This window comes from Paracoccidioides brasiliensis, assembly GCF_000150735.1.
Source record: "Paracoccidioides brasiliensis Pb18 unplaced genomic scaffold supercont2.5, whole genome shotgun sequence".
In the NCBI taxonomy this organism is placed as follows: domain Eukaryota; kingdom Fungi; phylum Ascomycota; class Eurotiomycetes; order Onygenales; family Ajellomycetaceae; genus Paracoccidioides; species Paracoccidioides brasiliensis.
Genome location: NW_011371362.1, coordinates 1,007,693 through 1,020,610, shown reverse-complemented (window position 1 = coordinate 1,020,610; position 12,918 = coordinate 1,007,693). Strand labels below are relative to the sequence as shown.

The window sequence follows — 12,918 nt, the reverse complement described above, 5'->3', positions numbered from 1 at the left end:
AGCAGAGAGAACAAATTTCAAAACATTTTATAGGATATAAAGAATAATGGATGACACCTATGTGTTTGGACATTTGATCGCAAGAATATTTATGTTCCAACTGAAATAATCGTGTCTTGAACTGATCTGAACTTTTAATCCTCAACTCATAGGAATACTTCAAAATAGCCAGCTTTAGATATAAACATCTCGTCTGGCTGTCAACCTAGTCTCAAAAGCAAACGACATAACACCAATGCCCCGCTGACAAAAGGGAATGCCGTCAAAACAATCACTCTGTTTGGAGATACCATCCGACCACCGTTCCACAGTCTTGGTTGGAATTGCCGGAAGGTTCAGGAATCAGGAATCTTATTCGCACCCTTATCAGAAACCGGTATCCTGCGAGAAGGGTGTGTATGTAGACTCATAAGGCACACATGTCTGTGATACCGCTAATGATGGCAATCATGAGTATTCAAGCCACCAGTGTGACGACCATGTACGCATGTCGACCTGGTGACAGGAGTGGTAAGGGGGAAATGCGTTGTGATGATATAGCAACAACGTTGTCAGGTGTAATTTCCAAGCTCGATTTTCTTCTCAAGGTACTCCTCAACTCCAGTCATTCCAAGCCGATTGCCCAGGTCCTTACTGTAGCCCCTATAGTCCACCTCGCCTAATGGTAATGCCGTTCAAGGCAAAGGCTAAGGTGTTGTTTTCCTGTCTATTGCATAGGACAGGACATCATCTCCCATAATACACCTCAAATGCACTTCAGAACAAGATCGATGACACCAAAGAAAATATCTCGGTCCAATTCAGATTCTTCAATCCCCAACCCAACAACAAGAAGTCTTCTTTCAATTGGGTTTTTAGTTACGATCAAACTGGCAATTTGGCACGTATAGAGCTGACCAATGGTTTCTCTATGGGTTCCACGGGCGCCAAGCACAGATGTCGCAGTCAGGTTCGGCAGCGGAAGCAACCCGTCTTCACTTGGATCCGAATGAGAATGAGAGCCATCAGTTCCGGGGTTTGTATTCTCTAGAGGTACATGTAGCTTTGAGAGAATCAGTATAAGCATATTCAAAAGGAAGATACAGAATCAGGGATTTATACCCATTGCCCTAATTTCCCGTTTTGCGATATCGTCACCAGGATTTTGTCTGAAAATGAAACTGACATCACGTCTGTTAATACTCCGCCCAATACCGCAGAAGCTTGTTTTACGGAGGCTGGGAATGGAAGACCAGTTTGATCTGGCAGCGGGCCGGCGCTCTTCGTCATCGCCTCGAGCTGGTCATTGGGAGGGATCAAGATAGCAGACATGGCAACGAGGAGGGTAAGACAAGATGTGGTTATGAAGTAGTGAGTGAATAAGACTTGGAGGACACTTTTCCCAAAATCAGTTTAGAAATAGTGTGGACACAATTAATTCTTGGAGACTTCAAGCTTTTATCACCGACGTTTTGCGGTGAGAGTAAATAAATCGCGGGACATTGAAGGGACGTCTTCACCGCCTTTTATGGCAGAATCACTTTTCAATATTTTCCTTTGCGATATCAAACGCTGAAATCTGGACAAGGTGCTGAAACGCTGGAAGCTCATTGCGCAGGCCTTTCTGCTTCAGAAAAAATGCAGAAATTTGTCCCTCGACAGCGGAAGCATAAGAATAAATTAAAGGGAAACCAAGATGCGGCACAGCAGGATACCAATGTCACGGAGCTTGCGGCGAGTACCAAATCGGAGAAGGAAAAGCGGCAGAAATTGAAAGCAGAGCTACAGGCGCAGCAGCAGCCAAAGATTTCTGGTAAAAAACAAAAAAGACTTGCTAAATATATCGTATGCATTTAATCCCTTTCTCTCTTTTTTTTAGAAGAGAATAATAAGAGTAGATTTACTAACTTCTCTTCGCAGGAAACTAAACTCAAGAAGGATGAAAACCTCGCCCTCCTCAAGAAGCTCGCAGAATCGAAAATAGATACCAGTCAATTACAAAGTTCTCGAAATTTAGGCAAATCCAAGGACAAAAGGTCTCGATCTTCAGCGCTGAATAACAAAGATAGCAGTGGCTCCGTTCAACGGGCGCCATCTTATGACAACGAGGGAGATGCTATAAAACCTGTCAAGTCTGCCTCCGTTAATAAATCTACCAGTGTCGTCAGCTGCCATATTAACCCTTCAATATCAGCTATTGGAAGTGGTTTGAAACGGCCTCTGGAGGTTGGGGAAGATGGATTCCCAGTTATCAAGAAGCGCAAACGTGCGCCGAAGCGAAAGCTTATATTAGAGGAACCCTCCTGGGAAGGGTTCGAGAGTGATGAAGCTAGCAATGCCGCGACAGAAGACTCAGGCGCTGGATCTGGTAGTGGTATGAGTGATTCTGGGACAGACGGTTCCGGGAACAACATGAAACCGGGACATAGCGAAAGTGAAGATGGTGAGGAAGACGAAGGAGATGATCAGCCACCCTCGTCTGCTGACGATTCCGGTAAGGAGAGAGTAATTCGACCGCGAAATTCTGCATTCAAAGCGTGGGCGGTACAACAAATAAACGATGCAGTAGGCTTTAAGCCTACTGAACATAATCTTCACCCCGATCCCTTGCCATTGCCAAAGAAGCAAGCAAGGCCACTCCCAGTCGAGGAAGAGCCTTTGCCAGCTGAATTGCAAATACCAAAGGGTAATCCAAATAGAAAGGCCTTTGCTGTCCAGGTAAATCGGCCAGAAAATATACAATCATCACGTCTGGGTTTACCTGTCGTAGGGGAGGAGCAAAAGATCATGGAAGCGATCCATAATAATCCATGTGTTGTTATATGGGGAGCTACTGGAAGTGGCAAAACTACGCAGCTACCGCAGTTTCTCTTCGAAGCAGGATATGGAAATCCGGACAGCCCAAATCCGGGGATGATCGGAATTACTCAACCCAGACGAGTCGCGGCTGTCAGTATGGCGAAACGAGTAGCGGATGAGCTGGGTCAATATTCAGATCAAGTATCATACCAGATCCGATTTGAAAGTACAGAATCCAGCAAAACAGCAATAAAATTCATGACTGATGGTGTTATGATTCGAGAAATTGCCCAGGACTTTTCCCTTTCCAAATATTCGATTATTATCATTGACGAGGCCCACGAAAGGAGTGTGAACACAGATATTCTCATTGGGATGGTCAGCAGAATAGTTGATCTAAGGAAGACTATCCACGAAGAAAACTCCTCTCTAAAGCCACTGAAATTGGTAATTATGTCTGCTACACTACGTATTTCAGACTTCCTACAAAATGAAAACCTTTTCCGACAGGGACGACCACCTTTAGTGCAGGCCGAGGGACGTCAATACCCAGTCACCATTCACTTTGCGCGCCGGACACACCGAGACTATGTTGAGGAGGCTTTCCGAAAAGTATCCAAGGGACACAAAAAATTACCACCAGGAGCATTTCTCGTTTTTCTGACTGGACAAGGCGAAATCAAGGACTTATCCAAACGTCTTAAGCAAAAGTTCAGATCTACGCACGCTTCTGAAACCTTCCAGGGGAAGGTGAAACTGTCAGCAGCGGAAGCCCCCCTTGAAACTGAGGATATTGAACTTGGAACAACAACAGGCGCGGGGGGTGATGAGGACGGTGACAGCGATATTGAGATTACCGGCTTAGACAATGATGAAAATGACGACGATGACTTCGACCACGAAGAGGGTGTTGTTGACTCACGAACAAAAGTCCATGTCCTTCCTCTTTATTCCCAGCTTCCGACGAAAGAACAGATGAAAGTTTTCGAGCCTCCGCCTGAGGGTTCCCGTCTCATTGTGCTCGCCACCAACGTTGCAGAAACCAGTTTAACCATTCCCGGTATCAGATACGTATTCGATTGCGGACGCTCCAAAGAGAAGCAGTACGACGTCTCAACTGGAGTTCAGAGCTTTCAGGTCGGATGGATCAGTAAAGCTAGCGCGAGTCAGCGTGCTGGACGGGCTGGAAGAACAGGCCCCGGGCACTGCTACCGGCTCTACTCCTCTGCTGTCTTTGAAGGTGAATTTGAAGAGTATACCGAACCGGAAATATTGCGAACCCCAATTGAAGGAGTTGTCCTGCAGATGAAAACCATGGGACTTCATCATGTTATCAATTTCCCTTTTCCAACACCGCCAAATAGAACTAGTCTCGCTAATGCAGAAAAGCTGCTACGAAACCTTGGGGCCCTTTCCGTAGATGGCCAGGTCACTGAGACAGGCCGCCATCTCAGCCTCTACCCCCTCTCCCCACGATTCGGTAAGATGCTTCAGATTGGCCATCAGCATGGCTGCATACCCTACGTCGTAGCTATGGTTTCCGCCCTCGCAGTATCCGACCTCTTCATACAAGAAAATCAGCTGGATCTCAACCCCGTCAAGAAGGAAGGGGATGAAGATGATAAAATCTACACCAACGCAGATAGGCTCGAGGACACTGCAAGAGAAATGAGACGGAAGGACTACGACCGATCCCGCCGTATCTTTAGCAAATACGACGACAAATCCGATGCCCTCAAATCTCTTGCAGCCGTCTGCGCCTACGCATATGCGTCTGATGGCGAATCCTTCTGTTCTCAAATGTTCCTCCGTCCCAACGCAATGAAAGAAGCCTCCCAACTGCGCCAACAGCTTTACGAAATTGTCCGCAGCAACAACCCTGGTATCATGGATCCATTTAAGTCCCGCCTCCTCGAACCATCCGAGAAACAACTCCGCGCCCTCAAACAAATCACCGCCGCAGGATTCATCGACCACATCGCAATCCGCGCTGACATGGCCCCGGTCCCTCCAGAAATTCCCCGCAAGCCCCGAAGGGCGATTGACGTCCCATATCTAACTCTCTTCTCATCCCGTGACAAGCCCGCTAAGGGACTCGATGAAAAGGCCGTATATATTCATCCCGCCTCCGTCCTCTCGCATCTCTCAGTTGCTGAACTCCCACAATATCTCATCTACTCACATCTCCAACAATCCACTCCCAATGCCATATCTGATACCCCAACGAAAGTCCGAATGTTCCCCCTAACTGCTGTAAGCGGGCTGCAGCTCTCTGCTTTGGCACATGGGACACCCCTGGTTGAATATGGGAAACCGATTGGGAAGATTGAGTCTGTTGCTGGTGCGCCGGATAAACGCGAGTGTTGGGTTATTCCCTTTTTAAAGGGGGATCCGGGAAGCGTTGGGTGGCCGTTACCGGCGAAGAAGGTAATACAGAAAAAGGATAGGAAGCATGGGTGGGTCATTGAGAAGTTTATTAAGTAGGGTTGTATTCTTTCATGTATATATTAATTCATTGATTATCCGGTGTCTTAAATCAGAAGAGAATAGAAATGACTATCTTCAATGAGTGGCCAGTGCTATCTGTGCTGCATATACTTGCCCCAAGCACAAATATCATGTTTATAGTATGATAGTGAAATAATATAATCTACGGAGGTATTTTTCAATGATGGTCAATGACGATCGAGTTAATTCCAAGTTGCTAAACATACACCAATCAGTCTGCAGCACAGCACTAGCATATGATCATATTGTTATCGTATAACAAGGCGGACAGAAAATAAAACCTTCCCACAAAAACGCTTCGTTCTCCCCAAATTGTTGAGGAAATTCATTTACAGACAAGGGGGGGGGGAAGAAGACAGAAACCCATTGCCGCCTTCACCAATCCCACCTAGACTGACCCCGATAGTCATTCTCATCCCAATCCCTATCCTTTATCCCGACCACCATCGTCACTTCTATCCCTCTGCTCCCGCCGCCTCCCACCACCGCCACCCCACTTCCACTCATCTCCCTGCTCCCCTTCGCCTCTAATACCCAAAGCTTTCCTCAACCTCTCACTCTCCTCAATCTTCGCCTCCGCCAACTCGTGCACCTGGTACGTCTTAAACTGTTTCCGCTCAGCCTTTCCCCCATCGCCCAGTCTGGAACCAAACGCGCCACGCCTCCCATCACTCTCACCATTCAAATCCTCTTCCAACTCCCGCACTAGCCTTGCCCGCATTTCATTCAGTCTCTTTTCAATTTCCTCTTCTAAAAACTTCTTTTCCTCCCCCTTCTCCTCCGCCTCCTCATTCTCCTCTTCTAATCGATCTCTCTCTTCCAGTATCTTTACTTCGATGGCCCGCCGCCGATCGTGCTCAAGAATCTGTTTATCAGGCTTGCGCTGTTTGAAGTTATTACTTGACTGTTGGTCTGCGTTGGCGCCGGTAGCTAAGAGGGGTGGGTAAGGTGCGCCGTAGCCGGCATCCCGCGGTTTTAGGTGGGAGAGGTTCCGCTGAACGTAGCCGGAGGTACCACTCCCACGTGGGGTGGAGAGGCCAACGTTTGAGGACATGGCCGTATAAACTTCTGGGCTATGATTCTATGCCGAGAGGAGAGGTAGGCGGGAGCTTTTTGGTACAACCAATATTGTATGTGTTGATTGCCTTTGCGAGGCGGGAAGAGAGACAGGAAGTCGGACACAGAGGCGGAGTTGACTTGTACGCAAAGAAGCCCCGCCCCTGTGAAATTTGATATGTCCCAGCTCTTGTCGCCTTTGATATCTCGATGTCACTTCCTAGAGTAGCCAGGTAAAATGTCCGCTTTTCCCTTGGCGTTTTATCCACTTCGCTTGTGCTCAGCTGGGCTGTAAAAGTTGCCGCTCCAGTGCCAATCCAACTGCTCGATATCCCGGGAAAGCTTGAACGGTTATTATATGACTGTGACGGAAGAAAAGAGCTTCCTCTTTCCTCTTTCCTCTTTCCTTGTGTCGTGCAAATTAAGAATATTCGAGTGGCAGTGTGTTTTCCGTGGAGTTAGAAGAAGGTCGACAGAGATGGGTCTGATGTGCGTCCCAACCGTGATAAACCTCAAATCTCGTTATCGCCACGTGATCTGGAGATCGAGCCTGGGGTCCACGGCAAGCCGAGGCTTAATAGGGGCCGCACCCAGGGAGTAAAAGGGATAAGGGGTTATGTATAGAAAATAATGTATGTTTATTATGAAGTTAATCTATTTTTGTTTATTAATTATGCTACGTGTAAAGAAGTTAAATGCAGCGGTAATATATGACAATATTCAAGTAAACACCCACACAAATTCGTGGAGTTATCACTCGAAACAAAAGATTCCCTAGGGCACATATAGGGAAAAGAAGCCCGCATACAATATGAAAAAGCGATGAAAATAAACCGACACGTATCTCAAAGCTTAAGCCTGTAAGGCATATAGGTAAATGGCACACCAGTCGAACTCACCCCTTCCTTCTATCAACCTGCCTAGCTCCATCCAAACACATCCCCAACACTAATCGTACTCCACCTGACCCCAGCCACCGAAACAAACAAAACCACCACGTCCACAACCCCCAACACCACTGCTCCCATCATAAACCTCGGGCTAAAGATCCGATACAGCATCAGATGTCTACGCAACCAAGCCGCCCACATCGTCGTTGCCAAGTTAATCGTGGCATAATACAAGATATGCGTAGCAGCCGCCTGTGCAACATCCGAGAGGAGACGGCTCATGCCATTTTGAAGCTGCTTTGGTCCCCGAGTCTGAGTCTGCGACCGTGACAGTGGCTGCAATGAGGACAGCGGACCGCCCCATGAATCGACGGGTCGTTTCCAAAGCACGGTTAGCGGGACGGCGATCGCGGAGAGGATCTGTGCACCAAAGGTATTCAGGATGACAAGCAATGGGGACCAGGGATACTTGATTGTCGTGAGCGGTACAAAGGCACTCTCCCACTGTATGCTGCTGAGAGTTGCCTGGTGTCCAGTGGCGAAGTAGTGGAAGGATCCCAGTAAGCCTAGCACGATCGGCCCGAGGGCCGTGTTGCTCGTTGTCAGTCCGTTTGTATCGAGGATCTCGAGCAGGGACAGGATTTGCCATGTTTGAAGACCAATGGCACCGCCACCCATGGGTTTTTGGAGAAGGATTATCGCTAGAGAGAAGTTGATGAGTAGTAACGCGTAGCGGGTGCCGTAGACGTTAGCGTAGCCGAGGATTGTAACGACTGTTTTCTTTGGCGGGGGTTCTAGGAAGGGGTCTTCCGGGTTACTGTTGGTGGAGTCAGTCATGGCGACGCTGATGCAGGGCTTTGCCCAGGCGAAGGTTGTGGTACCCGCAGCAAAGGCTATGGCTAGGACGATCTGGGCAAGGACGACGCGGGTGGTTTTCAGGGTGGTTTTGGAAATTGAGGGGAACCAGTCACCGTCGTCGGCCGCGTCGAGGGTCCAGAAGACTGCAACGATACAGAGGCCGACGCGAAAGGCAATGCTGATCCAGAAGACGGCGGAGCCCTCGTAGGATTTTGTACCCCTGTAGTATGAGCGGATGACAGAGGGGAGGATCAATGCGAGCAAGAATGGGATGAAAAGCTGCCACCATGCGGATGTCGATGAGGCTGATGAGGCATAGTACGTAGAGACGCAGAAGGGCATCTGTTCCTCCCGACAGAGGCGGGAGAGGGATGCTACTCTCCCCAGCAGAATGAAGACGATGGAATGATATAACCCCAGAACTCTATCCTCCATACGCTTCTGACCTATCGAAGAAAGGGCAGATACGACGCCAAAGGTTGTTAAGAAAAATAAAAGTATTTCATCTTCCCAGATAGTGTAGGAGTTCGACGCGAACCCTATAGACTGGGACACCGTAAATAATACAGCAAGCCATGCCCACAGCGAGCTTGGGAGGGGAGATGCGATTCGTTTCGGAAGATACAAAAATGTTGATCCGACCGCAAATATTCCTCCCACCGCAATTCCAAGCACGAGTGCCTCCACGCGGGACAGCGGGACGATCCGCACGCCTGTTGAAATCATACCACCCAATATACCAAGCCCGGACCCAACACCTATCCGTCGAAGCGTTGGAAACGAAAGGTCAGTGCGGTCGCCACGGATGCCTCGGGCATAGAACACCAGCAGGACAACGCCGGCAAAAAGAATCAGTATCCCCTGAATCATACTGGGGACATCGAATCTTGCCCACAGCCCACGACAGACACGCAACGTATCTCTCTGGTACTCCCGGTATAAGTTATACGCATCTTGTAAGGCCGATCGATCTCGATACGAATCGTGGTGCTGAGATACATCAGCCCACTCCTGCTCTGCACGCGCCCAGATCGCCAACGGCCCAGACGTATGGCTCTCATCCATGCCCCTGGCAGTGGCATACGAATGCTGGTACCGCTTAATCTGCGCAGAAGCAAGCCTATTGACATGAACCAAGTTCTTCAAGTCCTGACCACCCACACCAGAAAATGCCTCCGTAATCGGGGAACCGAGATTGTTAAACGGGATGGGCGTGCCCAACAGCAACGCTAGTGTCGGTACAAGATCTATCTGCGGTACGGGACGTTCCTTCGCCGTCCGCGGCGGTTCGAGAAACAAATCGTTCGTCCGCCCAAAGACTCCCCGCTTGGAATACATCCACAACGCAGCTTCCACCTCATCGTCTGACTCACCGCCGTGGTCACCCTTGGCATCCATTCCATGGTCCCCCATAACAACAAGCAAGGTTGAATCATCGAGATCCCTTATCACATCGCGTATGAGTTGATCCATCTGGCCCAGTTTAGCAGCCATAGCCGCATGATCCGGCCCGTACCGGTGACCTGCATGATCGACGCCAAGATAATGGCCAACAATAACGTCCCATTTCGTAGCATTTTCCGCCTTCAAGAGCGGGAAGAGATGTTCCGTAACCCCGTTGTCGACAGTGTGTAGGTCCCAGACATTAAACGAATCGTAGGCATGCGTCAGGTTCGCTTCAAAAATACCTGGAAACAATTTATGCCACGTATCATCACCCAAATGTACGATTCGTTTCCCGGCATTATGTAGCTGGGCGATCAAATTATCCTCGTCGATGGCGGTGCCCGCAAAATTCGAGCCCGCGTCTATGAACGTCGGCAGGGTGCCTGTGGTCAGGCCTTTGAGGCGCTGTAATGTGGTGGTGGGCGGATCAGCGATGAAGGGCAGAAGGAAAGCATTATCAGGCGACTGCCTGGCTGTTTCGTACAGGACTGGGAAGTTGTTGTGGAAGCGTTGTGGTTTCTGTCCTTCAACCGTTGGTCGGAAGGGGATTGTGAAATCATATCGGAGAGCGTCAATTACGATGACAATAGCCTTGTCGAAGGTCTTGGGATGCCAGCATCCGCGACCTGAAAGTTGCGAATCCGTCCCTATCTCGGTCTCCGCAACGGATCCCGCAAATGGTAACACCGTGCATTCGGATTTATTCTCCAGCACCAGCCTCGTCAATAGAAACCCCTTCGTGAAAAAGAATATGCCAACTAAATGAATGAACCTGTATTCCATCACAACAAAAAAAAAAAAAACAATCAGCCCTAGCGCCCGAAAGCAACCAAAACAGGATGGGAAGAAAACCAATCCCACTCACAAAAACCATCCCAAAACCGCCAACACCACCGCATGCTGAATCTTAAACAAGCTCTCTCTCAGTTTATTCCTCTGCACATCTCTCCTCTTCGCTGCCTTCAGAAGCTTCTCATCGTTTGCCGTCCCTGAACCTGCACCCGCCAACAGACGTTGCCTCTGTGCCTCCTCTTCCTCCGCCAGTGCCTTCGCACTCGCCCACTGTGCCTTTATATTTCGGAACTCATTTGATGAAGATCGAGGTTGGCCCTGGGATTGGGGAGCGCCCTTGCTGCGCCTGGCATTGTTCCATACGGGTGCGGGGGGCTTCATTGTCGAAAACTGCGATTGAGGGGGAGAGAGAGGAGGGATTTATCGCCCCGCGCTGAAGATGGAAAAAAGGAGAGTAAGGGGTTCGTTTGAATACGAAAGTTTCCTTTCTTCTTATCCTAGCTTCTAGCTTCGTCTTATCCTTATCCCGCGAAAGGGGGGGGATATAAATCTCCCTTTCCTTCACGGACGCAACAGTGGACACCTCAAGCAAGAAGCAGCAGCAGCAGTCAGCCGTACCAAATATTCTCATACCCATGACGGGGTGACCTTTTTAATTTTTTATCCTCTAATAAATCAAATTAATCAATGACCATCCATGAAATTTCCCCCTCACGTTCCGTGCCACAGCTTCGTTCCGGGCCCAGGTCGGGTTTTGGTCCGTCTGCTCTGCGTAGTAACTAGATGATTGTAGACGGGCAGGTAACTCATGTAGGAGAGGGGAGGGGTGTATGGTATATATTAAAAGTTCTAATACATTTGCTAGAGGTACAGGCAAATTGATATTTGCAGTGCAGTGCAGACTGATTGTGAACGGGGGAATTGAGCTTCGGCCTTCTCCGGTTTGCACGGAGATTACTCGAAGAAACTATTGGACATATAGTCACGTGATATATAAGTTAGGGGCTGCAGATAAGAATATACATATGCTACATGATTTTTGAGGGGTGTTTTTCATTAGAAGAATGAAACGATGAAGGAAGCGAAGAGTTTTCCATTTTGGAATTCAGCTGCTGATCAACTATACAATGTGTAGTTTTACGGTTTAAGATGAAGAGTTAGAGCAATACATCTATTCTCGAGATGCACAGCTTACTACGCTAAAAGAAAAAAATTGAAAAACTGAAAAAATTGAAAAAGTTAAGTAGGTGACACGGGGAGATATAGGGGAGAAAAATGAGGTGTGGGTATAAAACAATGAAGAGAATATCACAGCAGTAAATTCAGTTTAACTACTCGATTGGATAAAAGTGATTAAGAGAATCCATCATTTGATTACAAGAGAATCACATAAATCAAGTAAGAAGGACAAAGAGAATAATAAGGAAATACACGCGAAAAAGAGTAATGAAAAAGGGAAATAGGAGATAGGAAATCGACGTCGTCATCCTTTTATTACCAAAAAGCAATCCCTAGTTACGTTTCAGAGGTGCTTTTGGAAGTTTGTTTTGCAGTTCGGGTCTTTCAGGTGAAAATGGGTTGTCAAATAGAGTGAACCATGGAAGGAATAAGGCAAAGTGGGAGCGAAGAGAGGTATGCCAAACCAAAAGAGCACAACTACAAACCTCCACTAGAGTTGTTTTGCTCTCGCCGGGTGATTGAATCTGTGTCCACGGATTGTATTGATGTTGTCTGTTTTAAAGAGCGAGAAAAGTTGTAGGCAGTTATGGAGGTAGGTCGTTGCAATTGTCGTTGTCGATGGTGTACAGAGTCGACCGCGGAAAGGAGCAGGAATAAATATTAAACAGTAATCAACTTTCAAAATGGGAAAGAATCCGTAATGGTGATGCATCCCTTTTGCCAAAAAAGAAAGAAGAAAGAGAAAAGGAAAAACGGAAATGGGTGCGGGTGTGGGGTACTAATACGAAAAGAGAAAAGAACTCCTCTTCGAACTCTCCCAACTCCCTTCCCAGTCTCCCAGCTTCTTCTATGACCACCTCTTCTCATCCCTAACCCCATCTTTCTCCTTCAACCCCCCCAGCCTCTCCAAATCCAAAGACTGAAAACTCTCTCCTTCACCAGCCCGCGACTTATACGGCGGTAACTCCTCATCATACGGCTCCAACCCCACACTCCCCTTCTCACTAATCCTCACAACAACAACGCGGCCAGACTGCCTCTTTCCCGTCGACGCATCCTCCTCTTCGGGGAACGTAATGCGGATTTCCGGCACGGGACTTGGGGGTGGGCTGGTGCTACTGGAATAACAAGCGCTGCGCTTTTCATCAAAGATGGTGGACGCGGTGATGGTTAGGCGGCGCGTGTTTCGGGAGCGCTGATCGTGGTACATGGGGAGTTCTGAGTTTCCGAGGGATTGGCGTTGCTTTCTGCGGCGGATGATGAGGTAGGCACCGATGAGGGCCAGGGAGATGAGGATAAGAACCAGGAGGGAGATGAGGAGTTTTACGGTTGTTTGGGAGAGGCCGTCGTTGTCATTGTCATCATCGTTGCCGGGGTTGTCGCGGCGGAAGATGGTGCGTAGGGAGTCCAT

At 48.4% G+C, this 12,918-nt stretch overlaps 6 protein-coding genes across 6 annotated transcripts; 2 read left to right on the top strand and 4 right to left on the bottom strand.

Annotated features, from left to right (window-relative positions):
- Nucleotides 1-449: 449 nt before the first annotated feature.
- On the top strand, nt 450-690 carry PADG_11824 (uncharacterized protein; the record flags this gene model as incomplete). The annotated part of the gene is made up of 2 exons (XM_010762241.1): nt 450-587; nt 649-690. 2 exons carry the CDS (start codon nt 450-452, stop codon nt 688-690), a joined length of 180 nt encoding a protein of 59 aa, XP_010760543.1.
- Nucleotides 691-745: 55 nt separating this feature from the next.
- PADG_04789 (uncharacterized protein) lies at nt 746-1,311 on the bottom strand (the record flags this gene model as incomplete). Its single annotated transcript, XM_010762078.1, has 2 exons — nt 746-1,042; nt 1,102-1,311. The coding sequence occupies 2 exons, from the start codon at nt 1,309-1,311 to the stop codon at nt 746-748; spliced, it is 507 nt and encodes a 168-aa protein (XP_010760380.1).
- A 306-nt stretch (nt 1,312-1,617) lies between these two features.
- PADG_04788 (ATP-dependent RNA helicase ECM16) lies at nt 1,618-5,262 on the top strand (the record flags this gene model as incomplete). Its single annotated transcript, XM_010762077.1, has 2 exons — nt 1,618-1,824; nt 1,900-5,262. The coding sequence occupies 2 exons, from the start codon at nt 1,618-1,620 to the stop codon at nt 5,260-5,262; spliced, it is 3,570 nt and encodes a 1,189-aa protein (XP_010760379.1).
- Nucleotides 5,263-5,710: 448 nt separating this feature from the next.
- On the bottom strand, nt 5,711-6,340 carry PADG_04787 (uncharacterized protein; the record flags this gene model as incomplete). Its single annotated transcript, XM_010762076.1, has 1 exon — nt 5,711-6,340. One exon carries the CDS (start codon nt 6,338-6,340, stop codon nt 5,711-5,713), a length of 630 nt encoding a protein of 209 aa, XP_010760378.1.
- A 922-nt stretch (nt 6,341-7,262) lies between these two features.
- Nucleotides 7,263-10,709, bottom strand: PADG_04786 (mannose-ethanolamine phosphotransferase GPI13; the record flags this gene model as incomplete). Its single annotated transcript, XM_010761838.1, has 2 exons — nt 7,263-10,308; nt 10,402-10,709. 2 exons carry the CDS (start codon nt 10,707-10,709, stop codon nt 7,263-7,265), a joined length of 3,354 nt encoding a protein of 1,117 aa, XP_010760140.1.
- Nucleotides 10,710-12,354: 1,645 nt separating this feature from the next.
- Nucleotides 12,355-12,918, bottom strand: PADG_04785 (uncharacterized protein; the record flags this gene model as incomplete). The annotated part of the gene is made up of 1 exon (XM_010762075.1): nt 12,355-12,918. The coding sequence occupies one exon, from the start codon at nt 12,916-12,918 to the stop codon at nt 12,355-12,357; it is 564 nt and encodes a 187-aa protein (XP_010760377.1).